The 23,793-nt window shown below is 42.2% G+C and overlaps 1 protein-coding gene across 1 annotated transcript in view; it reads left to right on the top strand.

Moving 5' to 3' along the window:
* The window catches only part of TMPRSS15 (transmembrane serine protease 15), a 1,384,111-nt gene extending 1,363,390 nt beyond the window's left edge, over positions 1-20,721 (top strand). The window contains exon 26 of the mRNA XM_069204099.1: positions 17,000-20,721. Coding sequence (XP_069060200.1) covers positions 17,000-17,164 — 165 coding nt within the window. The 3' untranslated portion in view covers positions 17,165-20,721. The remainder of the gene's footprint in view (positions 1-16,999) is intronic.
* The last annotated feature ends 3,072 nt before the right edge of the window (positions 20,722-23,793 follow it).

Here is a 23,793-nt window from a genome sequence, read left to right on the forward strand (position 1 = left end):
AGTGGCTCCTGGAGAGTCGGTTACCCGGGCCTGTCCTCCCCCTGGCGCACAGCAGTCCTCCCAGTTTCCATGTTGGTCTGTGCCTCTATCCCCCGAACCGTGTGCCCACTGCCACTGACCCCAGGTCCCTGATTGTATTGGGTGTGAGGTGTGGCCTGGGGTCCCTGTAGAGGTGGACACACTGCTGATTGACATGTCCTGGGGACAGAGGTGTGGGTATGCTGGGTGGATGCTGTGGTGGTGTTTCAAAATGGGGGAGGCTTTATGCTGCTGTATGACTGGTACTGGGTAACCAGCTGTCCAGTGGTCCCTGATGGGCCAGGTCGGTCATCCAGATCCAGAAGACCAGAGTTGCTTTCATCACTGTGGGCCTCTTCAGTTGGGGGACTGGATAGAGCTGGCACCTCTTCTCCGCTGACATTGGCTGGGGTGCCTGTGTGAATATAAATGATGTGTTATGGTTAATGTGTCTGACATATTTTGCATCCATGGCTTCCCCTCTATGGTTGGACTTGCCCTGACAGCTTTCACTTGTGTATGTTAGTGTATGATGGGATTGTTAGTTCTCACTGCTATGCATGCTTTAGGGATGAGTGTCCATGCAGGGCTGTGAGAGGTGTCCATTCATTGGTACAGCATGCAGGGCTTGGCATTGGGATGAGTGAGATGTGATAGTGGGATGTGTGGGATGTAGTGGAGTGTGGGGGTGAGGGTATGTGATGGCATGCAGGTAGGGGGATGATAATAGTAGAGAGTTGGCTTAGCAGAGTCAAGTCTTCCTCTGACTCCGACCAGGCCCTCAGGATGAGGGGTTGCCAAGCCTTCCTCCTCCCATGGTGTGTTGTGGGGAGGAGGTGGGAGTCCACCTCCAGTCCTCTGGATAGCGAGCTGGTGTCTTGCCTCAATGGAATGTACCTTCCCCTGTAGGTCATTCCACCTCTTCATGATGTCATCCCTAGTTCTTGGGTGCCATCCCACGGTGCTGACCCTGTCCACGATCATAGCTCCTTCTTCCTGGCTATTGATATCTGCTGCACTTGTGCTCCAAATAGCTGTGGCTCTATCCTGACGATTTCCTCCACCATGACCCTTAGCTCCTCCTCTGTGAAACAGGAGTGTTTTTGTGGTGCCATGGGTGTGATGTGAGGTGTGTTGGTAAGGGTGTGTTGGGTAATGTGTTGGGGTGTGTGATGTGGAGTGCGTGAGTGGTGTATAGGTGTGAGTAGTGTGTGGCGCTGGGTGTGTCAGTGGTCTTGGTGTCTCTCTGTTGGCAATGCTTTGTAGTTGTAAAGGCGTGTGGGTACTCTGGGTGTGTGTTTTATAGTGGTGTGGATGTGTGGGTGTGGTGTGTGTAAGGGTGTCAGATGTGTGTTGTTTGAATTGTCCAATGTGGTGTTATTTTGTATGTGGGTGTCCATTATTAGCGCAGCGGTATGTACGGCCAATGGTTTACCGACGTTGAATGTCCGCTGTGGTGATTCGTGGACCATAATGTGGTGGTCGTTGTTCTGTTGGTGTAACGGTGTGGGTGTTGATACTGCAAGTTTATCACTGACCTTTGGTCTGGCGGATTTGTGTGTGTGGCTGAATTCTGTCGGATTGGTGTGTGTGTGTCATAATATGGTGGATGGATATCTGCCGTTGCGGCGGTAAGTTGGCAGCGGTCAGCGTGGCAGTAAGTGGGATTTACCGCCAATGTCATAATGAGGGCCATAATATTAACCTGGAATTACCTAACAAAAAAAACGTACAATACACCAGCCTCTAAAATAAAAAAAATCATATAATTAAAATCAATTACAAAATATGACTTTTTGTAAATATTTTGTGAATAATACTTGACAATTCAAATCATCCAGTCATTTTTTTATTGTACTTTTTTTTTGTTTTAATTTGTAATAATGTAATAAACTAGGTTAACGATTAATAATTGTATGGAGTATTAATTATTTAACATTTTGTTCTTAGGATTACACACACACATACATAGACACGTAGATAGATAGATAGATAGATAGATAGATAGATAGATAGATAGATAGATAGATAGATAGATAGATAGACACAGACATATATATATATATAGAGAGAGATAGAGACAGAGCTAGGTGAACATATCAGTTTCGATGTGATTCTATTCCACCATTGTGGCTGCAGCACTGTTTACAAATCCCTATGTTTTTGCCTTTTGCCCAGCCCCTTGATGAATTACCCCATAACTTTTCAGGAAGAAGCTGAGGTGAATGAACTTTTATTTGTAACATTTTGTGCCAGTTCATCAAAAGGTGTCAATATTACTAGCAAAACAAATAAAGACCATATAATCCTATGTTCAATATGTATAAATATGTACACCAAGTGTGACAGGAATCTAAATTTTGGTCAAGAAAGTGTGCTTTTTGTGATTCGGTGTAAATCAATTAAGTATTTGTTTGAGAAATTAAGGTTTAAAAATATTTGTATATCTAAACGGTCGGATCAGGAAGAGGCTTGCAAGAGAGTTGCAGTAATATCAATTTAAAATAGAGCATTGTGAATGGCCCAGGGAGCTTTTTTCCCCTTGAGCCATCTCACACCCAAGGGAGCAAGAACTCTGGCTGCCGGCAACATGAGAAAAATGTTGCTGGCAGCCATTACATGACTTAGGGACTTTGTCCCCTATCCTGAAGTTGAAAAAAAGTATTACTCTAAGGGGGCAAGGTAGTGATACCCTTTAGGCCACATGAGGACCACAGAGGGACCCACGGGCCCAAAAAAAAAGGACTGTGCGACTCCCCTAGGATAAAAAAATAAATGGTGGCCAGGCCGCATTTCTAAAGCTTATGCTTTGAGAGCCCACCACCAGGTCTGTATTCATAAAGGGCAGGGGGGGTGTGTGGTCTCCCTCCCCAAGCCATTAAAGTTATTTGGGAGTTTACCCCCAGGGCTAATATAAGTTTTTATGGGAGTGGGTTCATGCACCCTCTCCCTGAGCCTCCAGAGGCATGTGGCTGAAATGTTACAAACATCCAACCCCTGGAGCCTCTCCTGGGACCTAAGCAGTTTCTGTCCATGCCATGGCAAGAGCTGGGTAACCTGTGTTTGTTCTTGCTTGGCGGGAGCATCTTGAAATTTCCAACCAAATGGGAGCAAGCACTAAGTCTGCTACTAGCAGGCCGGAGGTTTGAAAATGCTCATGCCTTCTGGGAGGAGACTTTTGATCTGTTTCCCTGCACCACTGATGCAGGCATTAGTATATGATTCCTGAGGGTGAGAGCTATGGCAGCTCCGCCACATGCATGAAGCTGGCTGGGGCAGATGGGGCCTTGGGGCTGCCCTGCGGCCCCCAACAAGAATATTGTGGGTGTCCTGGGTGGGCACGAGGGTATCCACATTTTGCAAATGTGGTCCCAGGGATGAGGTACAGGGGGCCAATAGTGGCTCGGGAGGATGGCCATGCAGCTCCTTCCCTTTTATATTTAGTAATGGCGCTGAGAGATGGGGAGCCCAGGGCCCAACAAATCTTGGGGAGGCAGCCACATGTCCTCCCACCCTTTAATAAAAATGAACAGCCCTGGGGGGTTGGGGTCTCCAGGGCTGAAAAAGGTTTGGGGAAGGGGCCGAGCTCCCACCCTCCCCTTCAAACAAAATAAATGGCCGTGGGAGATGAGGTTCCCAGGCTCTAATAAGGCTTGTGTAGTAGAGCCAAAGGGCACCCCCTCCCCTTGTTTAATAAAGGTCTAGAGAGGTGGGGTCTGCAGGGCCTAATGAGGCTTGGGAGGGGGATTGTGATTTGAAATGTCATCAGTGATCTCATAAATGATGTCATAGAACATGTCATGAGTGATGGACTACGTGAGGTCATAACATAAGCAGTGCATGAAGAACACACAGATTATATTTAGCTCCGCTTACTGTAACTGGTGAATTTCTGTTTTTATGTGAATGTTGTCAATGACAAATTGACCCAACTGAAAAGTTACTTTAGACTCTATTTTTTTCAGTGAATGTATACATAGGTAGTTATAGTTAAGACCCAATTTCAATAGCTAATATGTTTTTTTGACATTGCTATGTCTTTTGCGCCAACTGACCAATCTTCATGAAACTTTACCAAAAAAAAGTCAAGTTGGGTTAGGTGTATGGAACGTTTCAAGTGATCCATGAAGGGTGGCCAAGAAAAAGGAGGAGTAAAAAAAGTGTGTTTCCTATGTTAATTCCATAGAGATTTTAGACACAACTACAGCCCAAACCGCTAGACAGAATTACACCAAATTTGGCAGAAAGATAGTTTTTGGCTCACAAAGCACCCAATTTATTATTTGGTGTAAATCTGTTCAGCAGTTCTTTAGATAGTAAAGGAAAAACAAATTTGTATATCTAGGTGTGCAAATAATTTGTGAATTCTCTCGATCTCTTGCAGAGATCTGATTGACTTCCACCACTTCAACAAGGAAGTGTTGGCAGCCATTCTGGGACTTGGACACAGCTGAGTTCCAAACAAAAAGATAAACAAGAGAAAAGGGGGCGGGGTAGAAATGCCCTGTTCCCCTAGCCTTGGTGCTGGAATACCCCTGGGACATGCCAGGGCAAAAAAGCATTTTTTGGGCAAATATGTCTCAAAAATAAGAAAAAAAAGTGTGCCTTTTTTGCTTGTTTTCAACAAAGCCTCTGGATGGGCCAGGTCCTGAGGCATGCCCATATATACAACAAAATAAAGGAGAGGTGCAATGGACCCCGTCCTGAGCCTGTTATGAAACCAAGGGACCATCACCTCTCAGGGGCTTTATGGTAAATTAGGGAAAGGTCTGCACGGACCTCCCTCAAATGGAATCCTGGAACCCGGGGACCACTGCCTCCCCTGGAAGTAAACTAAACAAAGGATGCTGAGCAACATGGATCCCACTCCTGGGTTTTAAATATGCCCCGGGGACCACCATCTCCTTGGGGCTAACTAAATGATTATGCAAGGGATGCGCAGACGCCCCCAGCCCTGGGGACCACCACTTCCCTGGGGCCAAATAACATTTTTAAAATGGGAGGGGACCCAGCTTGGGGCATGTACAGCGCCAGGGACCACCATCTCCCCTCAGCTGGCCCTTGTCTATTAAAAGACGGGGGTATGCAGCCCTCATTCTGGAGCCATTAATGGCCTCGGGGACCATCACCTCCCAGGGCCAACTCCTGCTATCTCCTAAGGTGCCCACCCTCGGGAGATAGCTACTTCCTTATGCTTGGCAAGAGCTGTCCTGGACCTGGTCGCAGGACAAGATCTTGTGGCCAACCCCTGCCACACACAGCCAAAGGCCATTTGTTGTGGAGGATTGGATGTATATCGGGGATAGGCCACAGGGCCTGGCCTCAGGGCCTGGCTGCAAGTCAGGTCTTGCAGCCAACACCTGCCTAAGGGCTTGCGTGGAATGTGGTTGGGTGGTATAAGGGATAGGCCACAGGATTGGCCCTGCAGCCAACCCAGGCCACTTATGGCCTTTGGTGTTTGGCTTAACATAAAGTAATTAAAATTACCTAACAATAAAAAAACATAAAAACTCACTGAAAAAAAGGTTACAGGGATGTTATAGTTGGGAAATTGAATTTTTAAAAAACATAGAAATTCACTTAAAAAATAAAGGTTACAGGGACGTAATAGTTAGGTTCACATTTTCCTCGCACAAAACCATAGACACTGAGCAGTTACAATTATGGTTAGGTCAAGTCATTATAACTCGCACCTTCGTCGTGCACTGCCACTTACCCCACATATTACATCAGTTTAGGAGATCTTTGATAACATCATTTATAATATTAATGCTAAATTTGCATTCAAATTAGTGAAGTGAAATCTTTAATATGTAGGATAACTGCTGAATTTCTATGATTTTGCGCAAGTAAATTGTGACCCTAGTCACCTCACACTTAAATTATGCAGACAAGTAATTTTCCAGGGCACACTCACCAGCTCAAATATTTGAAGGTGGCTTTTATTTGACAATGAACCACCAGCTCGTTTCTGTTGAGCCTAGCTTTTTTCATGATTAAATCCTGAAGTGCAAGTAACCTAAACTTTGAATCATGTGATTCAAAACCACAGACTGATTTGTCTTTTGTAAGGGAAAGCTCAGTCCCACCTGGTATTTCATAGAAGATACTTGAGAATCTCTGTCACAGTCCTCCGGAGTCTGTAATAATAAACCAAGTTATGGGGTTGGATTTTTTCAGAACAATTCCAAACTGTTTCTTTCTGCAGTTTTCATCTCAGACTGTAAGATGGAAGCTTAGTGTCAAGCCTGAGCTTTTTGTCAGTTTTGTGTTTGGATCATAGATCCAGCACTTATGTTGGTTGTTTTCTTTTTTATTTATGTTGAGTCACGTAGTTTATTACAAATATATATATTCTTTTAGCTCTCCTGAATTATGTGATGATATGTTTAATTATGGATTGTGGGATATAAAGAGGAATGGGTGGTAAAAAACATTTAAATTACTTTGATGAGATTTTCAAATTTTTAGGAAAATTTAATTCAAATGTAGGTTGTTTAAAGTTTGCATTTGAATTTTTCATATAATGTTGAATTTTTACATATAGTATTTCTGTGTAGAGAATCTGGTTCCTATGTATAAGTTTCCCCATTTTTTCTAAGTCTGCATTTAAAATAGTGGATGTGACTCCACTCAATGTATGCACTTTCCCTAATTGTTGTAAAACTGGAGGGAAATTATTAATTCTGAGACACACCCCAGTATATGCATTTCACACAATATTTGTTGGGCTTAAGTTCGAATTGTAAGTCTGCTCCTTATCCCATGTGTGCACTTTACCCAAAGTATGTTAGATGTGAGATAAAGTAGTACCCCCCCATGTATACACTTTCTCCAATGTTTGTTAGACTGGAGTTGCAAGAGTAAATGTGACCCTTTTTAATGTATGCAAATCCCTGCATTGTGTAACTCTGCCTCAGGGAGGCATTCTATGAGTGTTGTGCGGGTGTCTGCAGCAACATTGATGGACTTGGATCTATTCTCTGATTTACCAGAAGTAATCGCTCTGGGGATGTGCCAAAATGCCACACCTTCCCAGGTGAGGCATAACAAAGAGAAATATTTTTATTTATTTTCTTTTTTATTTCTTCTCATTTTTTCCATGTGTGCTGCATCCTTGAGCACACATAGAGCAAAATGCCTCAGGGAATTGGGTTTGTGCTGGATGGTGCCCCTTCCTGCACAAAAACAATACTCAGTGGACCATGGTGGAAGGGTGCCTGCAATGGCGCTAGGCAGCCAAAATCGCACCAGGGCAGGGACAAAGACAGGAATGTGCCATCATCTTTTAAACATAGCACATTCCTGCCATTTCGCTGTGTCGCAGTATAGCAAGGGGGCTTGCTGAGCTGTGTCACTTTGCATAAATATGGCCCTGGCATCTGAGAGCAAAGCTTTTAAACAAGTACTCTTCCCTGAAGCGCTCTTCCAGTTTAAACACACATCCCCAAACTCTGTGTTGAAATGTCTGCAGTAAGACTAGAACAATTATGACTAAATGATAGAGTATCATAATCTCAACAACTATGATAGACCTCTCCACTGTAGAAATGAACAAAGAAAAGAAAATCATCTGTGGGAGACCTTTCTGCACTAAAAACACTATTGAGCAACTCAGATAAGCAACAAGATGCCCTAGAAAATAAAAGCTAGAATTACCAGATTGGAGCAATGAGATCTGGGGCCTCCATAAAAAAGGTAACAGAGCTGAAGACAGGAGTAGGGCAGATAGTATCTGGATTTATTTGAATTATACATACAAAGGGACAGATATGATGAGGTTTCTTGCTGAAGTCCTATCATGGCATTTTGAGCATGAATTTACACTAGGCCTGGGCAACATTTAAAATAAGCTAGTGTAATTTGCATATTTTCAGGAAAATCTTGAAATTCTGCCATTACGCTACTTCACCTAGTTACACTCTATTCTTGGTAATAATTTACAGCAAAACAATACTAGGTATTGAATAAGACTTCCACTTCCTCCTTGGAAGTCTTTTGGAAATACCCCCTTCTGCAGGGTCATTCTCAAACCTTTGGCCTTTTCCCTCCTTTTTTTTGCTGAATTCATTTTTGTTGGCTTTAGGGCTCTATGCACTTTACCACTACTAACCAGTGCTACAGTGCATGTGCTCTCTGATTTAAACATGGTAACACTAGCTTTTCCGCAATTGCCATATTTAATTAACTTATCAGTCCCTAGGAAATTGCACTACCTGTGCCTAGGCCCCATAAAGTAAATTTTACTAGTCGGCCTTCAGCACTGATTGTGACACCCACTTCAGTAGCACTCCAAGCATGTCTCAGGCCTGCCATTGCAGAGCCTGTGTGTGCAGTTTAAACTGCCATGTCAACCTGCCAAGTTAAGCCTCTTACAGGCCCAGACCACCTTCGATACTTGGATGGCACAAGGGCTGAGTGCAATGTATTTAAAAAGTAGGACGTGTATTATTAAGGATTACATGTCCTAGTAGTGACAAACTCTTACGTTTGTTTTTCACTAGTGCAAGGACTATCTCTCCTATAGGATAACATGGGGATTACAGTATTACATTTTCAAATGTAACTTCCCACTAAGGAAGAGATGCGAACCCCAAGTTTGGTGTGTCTGGAATCCTGATTTAAATCCTAACTTATTGAGAAGTCAGTTTTTATATTACAATAGCACTTTTAGAAAGTTGGCATTTTCTTACTTTAGCCTTTTGCTGCTGCTGCCTGTCTCCGATCACTTGTCTGGAGTAGATGACAGCTAGGCTTTGTGTATTCCCTCTAGTCGGCCACACACAATGTTTGAGATGTCACTCATACGTACCACTAAAAATTAGAAGTGATTTTTAACACTGTTTAGAAGCAAATCCCTTGTTGGCACTTTTACCTACTCTTTTACTATTACCCAACTTCACAAGAGAATATTGTGTTGCCCTTTTGTGTATCACAACTTTCTAAAAGTAGCATTTTCAGAATTGTGACTTAAAATCTGACTTTACCATTGAATCTAAACAATATGGACCTGCTTTAGATTTCGGGGGACGTGTTACTCCATCACATCGGTGACAGACAGCCTGTCTATTGAAATATAATCCCATTATATCCTGTGGGATTTATATTTCGGGAATGGGCTACCTTTCACCATTGTGGCGCACTAACTTGGCTGCTGAAATATCAATCAGGCCCTATATCGCTATCTGCTCCTAATCCAATGTTAGCACCTATTAACTTCAGTAAGGAAACACAGTGTTAGTCAATGGAAGAGCCTTACCACAGGAAAAAATTACTTTACGAGGTTTTCATTTACACAACATGTAAAACTTAAGTACACATGTTCTGCTTTTTAAATACCAGGCACACAGCCCTACCAGCTTTTAGAGCCTATCTTAGGTGTGACGTTTAAGAATTAAAATGGCAGGTTTGGACCTGGCAAAAATTTTGTTGTGGATCTGATGATTGTCACATCCTGTGTCTGCTGCATTCTACACACCAGCTATGGACTTGATGACTCATGTGAGTGCTAATGGGACAGAGAATTTGTGGGGTCTTTGGCTGGCAGTCACTTTACCCCCTGTCCAAGCAAGGACCCTCAGTCTAGTGAGGGCAAAGTAGAAACACACCTGGTTAACCCCTACTTGCCCTCTTGGTAGCTTGGCACAAGCAGGCAGGCTTAACTCAGAAGCAACGTGTAAAGTATTTGTACTAAGACACACAGTAATACAGTGGAACACTATAAAAATGGACACCACACCAGTTTGGAAAAATAGGTAATATTTATCTAAATCAAACAGGACCAGAACAACAAAAATCCAACATACACAAGTCAAGATATGAATTTTAGAAAAAAAATAGTCTTAATCCTTAGAAAACAGTGAGAATGCTGTTATTACACAAAGTACCTGGTTAGCGTAAAAAATAAAGCCGCACGGGGAAGCATGCATTGAAAAAGGCCGGCGATGCATTGATTTCTCACTCGTAAGTGAGGCCGGGCGTTGTTTCTTCCCTCCCGCAAGAGAGCGATGGCCCGATTCCCAGATGGACACCTTAGGTCTGGGCAGGCTTTGCATTGATTTTTTACACCCAGCGATGTTGCGTTGAAATCTGGTTGCACAGTGTCAGGAAACCGCGCTGTGTGGGGCTAACGTCATTATCAGCAACCGCTAGTGGGAGTTGCGCGTTATTTCTCCAGCCACAATGCATCACTCTCCCAGCCCCGATGCAGATGAAGCATTGGTTTTAGCTGAGAGGCCGGCCGGGTGTCATTTATCAGCTGCGTTGCAGATGGCGCGTCAAAAGTTTCCCCACACGGCGGTCTGTGTGTGGTTTCTGTCCTTTTCCGAGGCTCCACCTTTCAAGGGCCCAGAGAAAAGTTAGGGCACCTCCTGGCAGGGCAGGAGTCTCAGCAGATAGTCCAGGTGCTGGCAGAGAGAAGTCTTTGATGTCCGTGAGACTTCAACAACATGAGGCAAGCACAGTTCAAGCCCTTGGAGATTCTTCACCAGTGGGAAGTCACTCAAAAGTTAGTCTTTGTCCTCTTTCAGGGAGAAGCAGCTACTGCAGGCCAACCCAGCACACCACAGTCACAGGCAAAGGGGCAGTACTCCTCATCCAGCTCTTCTCCTTTACTGAGGTTCCTCTTGGTTCCAGAAGTAATCTTGAAGAAATGTAAAGTATGGAGCTTTGGGTCCAGTACTTTCTTCCTTTGAAGTTGGTAAACTTTAAAGAGACGTCTCTCTTGTTTACAGGATCCTGCCTTGCCCAGGCCAGGCCCCAGACACACACCAGGGGGTTGGAGACTGCATTGTAAGAGGGCAGGCACAGCCCATTCAGGTGTAAGTGACCACTCCTCACTCCACTCAAGCACAGATGGCTCATCAGAATTTGCAGTCTACACCCCAGCTCCGTTTGTCTCACTGTCTAGAGGGGATTCACAAAGAGCTCAACTGTCAAACTGGCCCACACAGGCAATCCACAAACAGGCAGAGTCACAGAATGGTTTGAACAAGAAAATGTCTACTTTCAAAAAGTCTCATTAGGTCGAGCATTCGAGACCTCTTGTATATACTTTAGTATATACTTCTATACTTCTTTGTGGGGTCTCTGCTTTTTCACTAGTTTGTTTCAGTGTCCTTAAAAAATCCTTGCTTGCTAGTGGTCAATCCTTGCTCTTTGTCCCACCTTTTCCACAGTTGTACACTCCCCTGGAGCACGGCCCTAGTACTTGTACCCTTCCACTTGTGCCTATGTAGCATGTGCTTAGGGATTACTTTTTTCTTAGGCTAATAGCACTTGACCAGAGCGCTGGATATTTGATTGGCTCCAGTCTGTTTCTGTTAACAGGGCTCTAGTCTATTACTTATTTTCAGCTGCAGTCATGTGTGACTTTGTTTATTCCATTACTTACTGTCCCTCGCACATTTTCTGTTCTTAAATTGCAAATGCTTGTTCCTTTTGTCTGTCTCTGCGAGCTCACGGGTCACTTTGAACCGGCCGCTTATGTCAACTGTTATACTTTTTATTTTCAGTTTGTGTGCCAAGAAAATGCTTATAGCTCTAACTCGAGCGAATTGGAGACCCATTGCAGTTCAAATGCTTGTTACAGTTTACAATTAATGTAAAAGCATGTCTCAGACATACTTTAAACTGAAGAACATATCTCCAGATTATCTTTCTCTGGGGATCTCCCTTCCCTGTGGTAAACGTGTAATTACAAGTTTCTCTGTTGGAACAAATGTCTTGCCCAAATATTTAGCGGTTCCCTGGGGCCTCTTTACGTCCGGCTTCCTTAGATTGAAAGCCTTTTAGCTCGGAAACCTTTTCTAAAAATACTCAAGTGATTGACTTTGAAACATCATATATGGGTAGAACAGCAATGGCTTTGCGCTGTCTGGTCTGGCTTTTGCTACAGATTAATGTTTCTCACACCCAAGGCAAAGTTTACATCTGTTTGTGGGTGAAATATAGCCTAATCAGACCCCTAACTTGTTTACGCAGAAAATAAAGGCCCTCATATTGGAGCTGTACCTCGCTCAGATGAATAAGGGAAACACAGAAGTGAGAACACCACATGGGGCTTTGCTTGAGAAAGGTTTGAAAACCATTCCTGTGGGGACAGTGAATGCAAACAGGGATGCTTCGTATCTTGACCTGTCTGCTGACAGAAGGCGTCCATTTTGTACTAACACGGTATTTAGTGTAAAGTTTGCATCTCAATGCCAGACATAACTTTTTAGTTTGATAAACTATTCTTGCTACATGTTCACGATAAGACTTAGTAATATTGTCCTTTTTTACGTAAGGTCATTTTTCTGCACGTTTTGTCACTTTGAAAACATATTCATAGAATTGTGATGACTCCTCTCAGTCTGGCAAGCACAACTCATACAGTTCTGCTGATACCCAGGTCAGGCCATACAATATTCTTGAAAAACGTGCTAAAGTTTTGAGTTGAATAAACAAGGGTGTTTTGCACTCGCACAGCACCCATTTCTGCCATCATTTGCTTCTTACATGTAGTTTCGGATTGACTCTTGGCTTACCAGCATGAGAACCAAGTACCATTTCCTGCACTTCAAAGTTCCATGTTTTTCATTGTACTGCCCATTTTAGGTCTGATAAAGAGTTTCATATGATAGGAAGCCAATTATCAATCTTGCATGCCTGATTTTTACTTTGGGAACAGTTATGTCAGATGCTGCGTTTATGTTTGTCCATTATGAAAAAAGTATCACAAAGGCTTGAATTTTTTATTGTGAAAAGCATGTGTTAAACCAGTTGGTGTTTATGGGTGGATTGTTGTTGCACTGTGTTAAGGCCTGTAGACAGGTATTTTTGAATGCAGGCCCGTTGTCTAATACCGTAGGAAGATGCTTTGCATGGTGTAAACCTGTGACTAATACAGTCAGAAGGGGGTTCACACTATGAACTCTGATAAATATTATAGTTTTATATAGACCTGCTTGCCAAAAACCACACACAGTGGCTTTACATTGTGAACTCTCTGACAAATACAGTAGAAATGGGTTTTGCCAGACACTGTAGGCACCATTGTGAGCCCTCTCATAAATTCAATAGGAAGAGGTTTTATATTGTTCTATTGTTGTACATTGTGAACTCTGACAATTGTACGAGTAAAGGTTTTAGGTTGTGAAGACGATACAACTTAGTAATGGTAAGTGTGTATGTTCCTTTTCATTTTGCCCATATGCTGCACTGCAAACTTGTGTATCGGTCTCATTCGGAGGAGGCAGAATAATGCCTTATGCTCCATAAGGCGTGCCAGTGTCCCACAAGTGGAAACGGAAGGACACCACTATACAAAACATGCAGGAACTCTAGGCATTAAAGACCTTTAATGTCTGGAGTAAGCATTGAACACACAAAAACTTATACGAGTAATGTCTGCACATGGTGCAACCAACAGGCATTCAGTCTGGGTATCATTCCACCCCGTGGTTTTGTAGGCTCAGCAAAGCAGCGCACAAAAGCTGCTTTTCCAGCATGTTGGTATCTACGTGGGCTTTTAACCACGCCCACCGCACGCCCATCACTATCACTCGTTAATGGGCTTGCCTTTCAAAAATCCTTTATCATCATTGGTAAATGCTTTACATTTGTCCCTTCTTGGGGCGGTTTTGTTACTGCCTTGCAGTTACATGGATAATTGCATGTTTGCAGTACATTTGACTGCAAGCAAACTTCTTTTTCTTTGTGCCTCTCTCCTTCGTGCGCAATTTATAAGGCAAGAAAAGTCCAGTTAGGAATTTACAATGCTAATAGCTCTAACTCGAGCAAACGCGAGACCCATTACATTGCAAATGCTTGTTTTTATTTGCTACAGAGAAGCTGTGATGATAAAACACTTATAGCAATTGGAATTATGTGGCAGAGAGCACCAAATTATGTGGCAGTGTTGACCAATTTATGTGGCAAGAAAAGTCTAGTTATGCATTTACAACGCCAATAGCTCTAACTCAAGCAAATGCGAGACCTATTGCATTGCAAATGCTTGTTTTAAAACTAGCAATTAAAAAAAAAACTTTACTAAAGGATATATTTTTACATTGTGAATTCAGAGACCCAAAACTCAAAATTTCTATCTGCTCTCAAAGGGAATCTGCACTTTTATCAATTTTAGTGGCGGCCCGTGTTAACCTATGAGAGAGATAGGCCTTGCAGCAGTAAAAACTGAATTTAGCAGTATTTCACTGCTTGGGGACATAACACACATCAGTACATGTTCCACCGTTAACATACAACGCACCCTGCCCATGGGGCTACCTAGAGCCTACCTTAGGGATGCCTTACATGTATGGAGAAGGAAGGTTTAGGCCTGGCAAGTGGGTAAACTTGCCAAGTCGAATTGACAGTTTAAAACTGCACACACAGACACTGCAGTGGCAGGTCTAAGCCAAGTTTACAGGGCTACTTATGTGGGTGGCACAACCAGTGCTACAGGCCCACTAGTATCATTTGTTTCTCAGGCCCTGGGCACTTCTAGTGCACTCTACTAGAGACTTACTAGTAAATAAAATATGCCAATCATGGATAAACCAATCACCAATATAATTTACACAGAGATCATATGCACTTTAGCACTGTTTAGCAGTGGTAAAGTGCCCAGAGTCCTAAAGCCAACAAAAACAGGTCAGAAAAATAGGAGTAAGGAGGCAAAAAGTTTAGGGATGGCCCTGTAAAAAGGGCCATTTCCAACAAGCATTCATCATGATAGCACAGCAAAACTCTTCCTTTGAGAATCAGTTTCCTAAATGACAAGTGGGGATCACTTGAGGAGTGCAGTCTACCATTCATGTAGACATAGTTCACATACTGTCCCTCATGATAAGCCGGCAGTTTAGGATTACACATTCTTGCAGCAAAAGCATGGATAATATTCTCTCATGGACACATTGTCAAAAAAAATATAATTTGGGGGTCACTCAGTACACCAGTAGGAATCATGTTCAATTCCTTAATTGAAAATCACCAATTTGGGTTGGACACTTTGGAATTATGTTATGGTTAATCAGGATACATATAATGTAAATGTTCAAAGTATATTTTCATGTTTCTGACACTGGCTGTTTTTTAATTGTGTAATTTTAGTTTAATTAGTAATTTAAATATAAGGGTGTAGCGTGACTTTCAGTTAATGTCACTCATTTGCAAGGTCGGTTTGCGTATTTTGTTAATTTCCACCAATTGCAGGTTACCTTAAAAGCGTATCTGTCACACCTGTTATAGAGGGTTTGTTGATGGGCTGTTTGGCCTGGTGGGCCTATCAATTGGAGATATCGTTGTCGCACAGGTTGGTGTTTATGTGCGGTACGAGAGTAACAGAGCACATGGTGGAAAGTTTGTTGTAGTGAGCTGTTGGGCAGGTAATTGATACCCTAGCTGCAGGTTTTTGCATGTGTGCAATGATTATTGCAGGGCCACTAGTAACATATGATTTACAAGCCCTGTGTACATGTAGTACAATATACTGAGGACTTATAAGTACATTAAGTGTGCCAATCAAAGGTAGGCCACTTTTACCATCTTTAAAGAAGAGAGTACAAAGACTTTAGTACTGGGCAGCAGTGGCAATGTGCACGAAGGCCCAAAGCTAACAACAATGAATTCAGCTAAGCAGGAGGTGTGAAGGCAAACGGTTTCGAGAAATACCAAGGATGGCAGGTCCAAAAGACACCTGAGGATTTGACTGGGATGATAAGAGGAACCTTTTCTATGTTCTAAAAAGAATGGGCCTGAAAGATGATTTCCTAGGTATAGTACATATTTTCTATGATTCTCCTACAGTAGCAATTGTGGAGGCTTTGTCTACAACAGCTATAAGGTAGTGGGTGGTACCAAACAAGACTGTCCTTATAACCCCACTCATTTGTTTGCTAGCTTTTGAAGCCTTGTCAAGAGCTCTTCAGTTTCTGGTGAGATCCAGGGTATCCCTACTTAAGTCCTACTTAAGTAGGGGATTTTACGAATTGATTGTATGCAGATATCATCCTTCTTACATCAGTTACTTCCAGGCTATCCGTTCCTGCAGTTATGCATAATATAGATAACTTTTCATTCTTGTCTGGATGCAAGATCAGTTGGAGCAAGTGTGAAGCCCTCCTTTGTCTATACCTACCATTCAGTAAACAGATTATTAGGTTTTCCCTCCCAAGTATACATCCTTTTGGCATAATGCTGCAGTCCAGATTGTGGGCAAACCAGATTTGTGGTAATCTTGGCATAAGAATGGTTTTCCCTGCATTATTCCAATGTACGATGAAGGATAAGTTGCATATTTCATTACCTTGCAAACAGAGCTCAGATTATTGAAATCAACGAAAGTATTGATAATTAATGCACTGTCTTCACAAGCACTAGGGACCCACTGATTGATTTTGTGGTCTCACCAGTGTTGCAATATCCGTGTACATGACACAGCAGATTTTGACAAATTGAAAGTCAACAAACAAAGGTGGCCGGCCTCTTTACTAACAGCAGCTAGTCTTTCTACAATGACTCCAGAGCACAACTCGGACTGGCAATGAGTGGTTAGTGAAGATGCATAGGTTTGTATCCTGTGAGAGAGTGACATAGAAACTAAATTACAAACTAGAAGTGTTCCGCTGGAGCTGGGATACTTTCCTGAAACTAGGAACGGGGGCCACTTAATTTTCACCATCCACTATAGTTTGAATACTATATTACAGCCCTTCTTAGAGATGGCGGAGAGGTACTGGGACTCCTGATTTTACATGTCTTAATTTCTACTAGAATTGGTAGGAATGTTCCCTGTCCCTTTCTCTTTCCATGTTTTTCTCCCTTTTATTTTCTTTGTCCTGTGTCTCATATGATTGGGTACACCTCTTAGCAGATACTCTTCCTTGATTGGTGGACATATCTGAAATAATCGTTTTCTCTCTACTGTATTCAATATATTCTGAGTCTGTATTGTAGAGCAATACTGACACTTAACATGAGTTTTGTTTTCATTTTTAAGGGAGATTCCGGAGGACCAATGATCTGTGAACAGAATTCAAGATGGATTTTGGCCGGTGTTACTTCTTTTGGATATCAGTGTGCCCGGCCCAGTCGCCCAGGAGTTTATGTGCGTGTTACAAGGTTTCTGGACTGGATACATACTTTCATACGAAAGAACACATGAACGTAAACTGTGTTTTTTTTACAGTCATACAACACGAACTTATGTGGATCGAAAATATAAGCAGTTACTAATTCCCTATTAAGGAATCAAAGTAAGAGATATTCAAATTCAGGCACAGATTGTTGGCCTATGCATTATCAATCAGTGACATCGTATAGATGCCCATCACTACACACAGTTGCACAATGACACTTGAGGGGGCCCCCCTGCACAGTACCTTGAGGGGCCCCGCTCCGGACTAACTGATGAGCTGTCAGGCCAAGGTACTGTGTTGAGGGGCCTGTTGGAGTTCTCCCCTTCCCCCCACAAAATAGAGACTGCCGGGGCCTTTGTTACACCACTGCTACACACTATATAAATCATTTTCTCCTCAAGTTGAAGGGAATCTAATTATCTAGTTTTATGTCAGGACAGCTTTAAATGAAGACAACAAACACCAACATGTACTAAAATTAGTGTTGGCTGAGGTACTTTATTATTTTCTGTTAATATCTTGTGCCGACCTATGTTACAGCTTTACAGATTCGATGAAGAAACAACAGTTTATGTTTTAACTTCATGTCTACAATCTAAAATATTTAAAAAGAACATTTTGTCGATATGCAGTGGCTAAACAATCATGACTCTCATATGCACTTTTCCAGCCTTAATTTTAAATCAAAGTCATAATAACGAGCATAAAGAAGACATGTTTGATAGCATCACTGATGGAATTAGTATTTCTTAGGATTCCACATTAAGGGCCTCATTGCGAGGCTGGTGGTCTTAAGACCGCCAGCCTTGCGGTGGTGGTCAGGACCGTCGCTGCTGTAGCGCTCTGACCATCACATTAAGGCCCTGGTGGTGAGAACACCAGGGTTCCGGTGGAGACAGCGGGTGGAGGTCACAATCCACTAGGGCAGCGCTGCATGCAGCACTGCCCTGTGAATTATGACCACGTTCTCGACCAGCCTTTTCATGGTGGTTATACCACCATGAAAAGGTTGCAGAGAACAGATGCATGGGGACACAAGGGAGCCCCTGCACTGCCTATGCACTTGGTATGGGCAGTGCAGCGGTCCCCCTTCCCAGTGCCCTCTCAATGTTCACTATCTGGTGCACCCTGCAGTCGACAGAATTGCCACTGGCTCAATTTAGAGCTAGAGACATTGCTACCACCTGTTCCCGCTAGCCTGACAGGTCAGCTTAGTGGGAAAATCCTAAAAGGTCTGGCGGGGTGGTCGCCACTATGGCAGTAGCCATCCTGTCAAGAGTTTGGCAGACAGGTTATCCCATCCGTCAATCTCATAATTAGGACCTATGTGTTTCGATCACTGGATGCTGCACCCACAGGACGTGACGAGTTGTAATGAGCAACAGGACTTGGCCTTTTCTTATGTCCTTTGAGATTAACCAAATCATGTGGTACGCGCAGAGGATGACCTGCAGCTACGCAGCATGCTTTCTGTAAACATGGCAGAGGCTGTGTGATGAGCTTAGTACACATTTCTATGTGTTTCCATGATACCTCACAGGAAATAAGTAAAACATATGAATTATGGGTATTTATGTGTTTGATACCAGTTTTGTAAAGTATAGGAATTTGAAATAATTGATTTCTTCAAGTCAATTCTTGCAGAAATATTCTTATAAGTAAATATAAGCAATTCATTTACAGCATTTTCTTTATTCTTTAAAAAGAAAAGAACACTGACATAAAAGGACGTCTCCAGATTGAGACTTTTATATCATAAGATAAACAAATCAAAGTTTTCTAATTACTTTCAATGAACTAATATAGCGGTGAAAATATTTGCTATGCTTGAATTAGGCACGCTTGTGTTTGTAATAATATAGTTCAGAGTCCTATCTGTTTCAAAAGGGCTCTGTGGTTCAACATCAGAAATCAAAACTGGCAATGTTTCTGTCTATTAGAAAATACCAGTTATAATAAAAACGAACGTGAATATTGGGTGATTTAAAACTTCTAGAACAGCAGTGAATTAATGAAATACATGTAAACTACAATAACACAGCATAGTGCTTCATCAATCTGTCTGTATGCAATTCAGGGTATAAGACAGAACTTAATTGATTTAATACTCCCTCTTGGTAAAAATCAGCATAAGCATTGTTACCTACATGGAAAGGGTGTTTTCTCTAAGGAACTGTTCTTATCTCAAATAAAGGTATTCCTCACAAAGAAGTGCTGATTTTGATGCAGTAGGAGGGGACAGGGGCCGTGCCGTTTCTACTCAGGAGAGTGTTCATAAATGGGATAATGTTTTGATGCTCTCATTCTCTACAGGACTGTAATTGCAAAAGATGGAATTGGGAATAACACAGTGCAAAGCGTTCTCCAACGCCTCCTCACGTTAAAGAGGATGAATGCAATTGATGTGGAAATTAGCTTTTTGCATCTTTTTTGGCGTGTGGAATTATATGATATGCACTCCATTTCTGCATTGCAAACGGGGCTCCACCTAATGTGGTTAAGACAGTGGTCTATGAGACCACTTCCTGCTCTTATAAAATATTATTATTTACGAATGGGTTGCCATCAGTTTTAAACTGGTGGTAAAGTGTTACTGTCAACAGTAATACATACCCTACCAATTCAGTATTTGGAAGGGACACCTTAAATACGCCCCTTCCAAATACCGAATCGCTAATGCAAAATGTGATTCAGTAAAGAGTTACCAAATCGCATTTTGCAATTTGTACATTAGGAAATGCATTTTTCCAGTGGCAAACAAACTCATTTGCGTTTGCAACAGGAAAAATGCTTTGTACATCTGGCCCCTAGTCCCACACTTAAACCCCTGTTTTCTGCTTTTTTTTTTCAGTGCAGCAAATTTTGGGGCAGAGTTATGCTCTGGGATGTCTGTCCCATTTTAACATTACGTAGGGCAGCATTTCTTAACCTGTTGACTTCTGTGAACACCCATAGAATGATTTCTGGAATACAGGGATGCCCACTGAGTCTTTACGGGAAACCAGGGACTTGGGCATAAGCAATTCCCACAATTTGACCCTCAAAACAATACAAAAATATACAGAAACAATTACAAATCAAACACATTTCTAAATGATGAAATATTTGAAGTTATTGACAAACAAGTATTGTGAAATCAAAACTTTTTTTTTATGGGACAGTTGGCGCTTTTATAAATTGAAATAAATTCTGAAAGACCAAGCAATTTGTTAGATCTAGCATGTCGCTCTGTCTCTTTTGCCCCTAATGCTTGTACTCTTTTTCTCGGTGCTTCAGTTGAGGAAAGCTTTGCTCTACTTGCACTGTTTCAATGCATCAAGCTATGGACACCAACTTAGCTTTTAGCCTTCAATTCTGAATCTCTTTTAATTTATAGACTGCGTGTATTTTTTTACCTGTACATTTGATTTTTTTATGTACAAATACTTTATATATATAGTGACAGAATCTGAGTAGGAGGTCATGGGGGAGGCACTAAAAATTGTTGTTGCACTGGGTGCGACCAGTGGTAAAGTGGCCCTGTGGTGAACGGGAGTCATGTGACTATACTGTGAATTTTGATTCTCTTATTAAATTATGTAAACATTCTACACAATTGTTTCTAGGCTCAGTTTATTGAAGAAGCAAGAACGTACTTTCTTCCAACAGTGGTGTGTTATACAGTCACTGTGACCCATTTATACAAGAGATTGTTTTTTATACACAATTGACCAATATGGATGTTATTGATTTCAATTCACTTTTTTTGAATGCATATACTATAGGCCAAGTGTTAAAATTAGTATTACCAGTCTCAGACACAAAGGATAACGATGGAATCAATCAGAACCCTTCCGCCACCACCGATTGAAACCCTCTGGAAACGGACTACAGACTTACTCAACAGCTATCAAATCAGCATTCTGCAACAGATGAAATCAACCAATCTGTCACAGGGTTGGGTCATAACCACATGAATTTAGCAAACATGTGGATATTACGTTGTTTAGGTTTTTATTTTGACTCCTCATTATGACTTAATTTTTATCTTCTGCTCTCTATGAGGGAAGGTGATTTCACTATATGTACTGATCACTTGAACGGGTGGAGTGTGTGGCACTGTTTTATAGATGCGGTGTTGTATGGACTGATGTCCCTCTCTCTGTTTCTTATCTCCTTCTTTACTATGTGTTCCTTCATCACTGATTTCCTTTAAGGAACTTCCCTTTTTGTTTACATTTGTACTGCTGAATCAAGTTCCTCCCGCACCTCCTTGTAAGAGTCTGAAACATATCACTGCCTGTGATCTTGTCATTAAGTCGTCTAAAGTTAGCAACCTGACAATAAGCGATTCAAATTTTATGCTGTGAGAAAAAACAGATAAGCCCCATCCTGCCTGCTCTATCCCACCACCGATTTTCTTGCATTAATGGCGGCTGCCACAAAGCTCAAGGGGGGGGGGGGGGAGATGGGAAAACAAATTTAAAAAATCAATAAACCTACCAGTCCCGACGCTTCTGGCCACCTCATCCTCCTCTTCTGATGGTGTCCCAGCAGTCCCTTGGACACCAACACAGGCTCTCCACGTAATCCAGGAGCTGCTCTCATGCTAAACCTATCATGAGACCAGTGCCTGTATTGGTCTGAGTGGCTTGGTCTGCTAATCAGACACTGCATGTGATTCTGTGCAGTTTCTCCAACCCAGCTGTGCAACACAGCCAGGTTTGGGAAACCTAAGTGCGCATGTCAGTTTGGCCAGCCTAAGGCGGCATGCCAAACTGAAATGCACACTTAAGTGCAATCAGTGACTCCCCCCCTCCCCTGCCTCTCCAATGGCCCAGCACCACCCCTCCCTGCACATGCTGGCAGAGCCACCATCTGAAAAATAAAACATTAGTAAACTTTTGTTTTATTTTCCAGTTGTTGGCTCTTAGCCAGTGGATGACGCTTTTGCGCCATTGCGAAGGAGCCGCCCCTTCCTTACATACTTCACAACAAATGTTCATATAGCCCTTCTATAGGGGATGCAAGGTTGTTGTACCTTAGTTTTAGACAAACTATCTCATCTTCAGCCAGATAACAAGTAGGATATGTGAGTAGGTAAATCTCGAGTAAAGGACCCTGCTAGGACAATTCAACGTGTGCTGCTTCCTCCTCCTTAAGTATTAAACAACACAAACCATTAGTACACTAGGCTTGCAAAAACAAACCTCTGATAATCACAATACTGACAATGCACAATGGAGCAATGGAAAACCGGTACCATGCAATAGGCATGTACAGCCCAAGGAAGAATTTCTGAGCTATGCTAATGTTAGATGATCCTATACAAATGCAGACAAAATAATATAAAACACTTTGAAGCTATGAATGGCTTAACTAATTGTGTGCACATGATTTGCAAAGTGTCATGATTTGTGATGTATTTTAAAACTCATTCCAAGATACATTTTCATTTTGCAGCCCGATCGAGGTAGAAGCAACTGTCTCTGATTGATGCTTCATATTTGAAAAGCATGCTTCAGCTAATAGATGGTAGAATCTACATGAAGAATATGAAATGCTTTCTTTCGGAAATAAATTAACAAAAAGCTAACATGTGGATCATTGTATCATATGGATACAACAGAATGGCCTCAGATGCGAACTCAAGTGATACTTTCTAGTTCTAGTGTGGTTATGCAGAGATTGTGTTGCTATTGCCCTGTTGAATATAACCTTAGATCCTGGCAATAGCCTCTTTTATGCACAGCACGTTCAGCTAGCCAATGCATGGCAACTGTGAATACAACATGAAAGAAATACCCTTCCACAAGACATCAACTGTACCCTACTAATCTGGGCTCTGAATAGCATGATAATTGTAACTGCAAGGGTTGTGGAATGGCCTATAGACTATATGTATACTATAAATGTGCCCCTTCTACCCATTCTTTTCAGACATCCTACTGGCCTTTTTATCTTTGGCACAGGAATACACTATATTGTAATTGTAATTGCAATTCTAATTGTATTTAGTGCTGACTACCCCTGACGAGGTGTTGAAGCAATTTATGCTGCGTAGCATTCTGCTCAGGGAACCCAATCCTAGGGCAATTTTTATGGCCAAGTGACACAGCTCAGTGCAGCAAGTCACCTTGCTGTGCTGTGTCACAGGGAAAGGGCAGGAATGCACTGTATTTAAAAGAATACAGAGCATTTCTGCTTTGTCCCTGTCCTGATAACATTTTGGTTGCTTAGCATCAACGCAGGCACCCTTGTACCAGGTTGCAAGGGTGCCTGTGTCATAAGAAGGCTTGCTTTTGTGCAGGAAGGGGCACTTTCTTGCACAAAAACAATCCCCTGAGGCATTTCCCCTATTTCTGCGTGCCGCAGAATGCATCACACATAGAAAGAGTCAAAAACTAGGAAAAATATGTTTCCCCTTATTGAGCCTCACAGGGGAGGCATAGCATTTTTTGGTGCATTCCCAGGTCTACCACTTCTGGTAAATCTGGGAATGCAACGAAATCCTTGAATGTTGTGTCAGAACACCTCAGCAAACACCCGTGGAACACCTCCCTGGTGCAGAGTAACGTAGTACAGTGATTTGTGCTGTGTTGCTTTACTCCACATTTATGAAGTCACTCAGGGCTAAGTAAGGTGGTCTTGCTTGGCTTCATAAATCACATTTTAG

Source organism: Pleurodeles waltl, chromosome 8, assembly GCF_031143425.1.
Source record: "Pleurodeles waltl isolate 20211129_DDA chromosome 8, aPleWal1.hap1.20221129, whole genome shotgun sequence".
Taxonomy (NCBI): Eukaryota; Metazoa; Chordata; class Amphibia; order Caudata; family Salamandridae; genus Pleurodeles; species Pleurodeles waltl.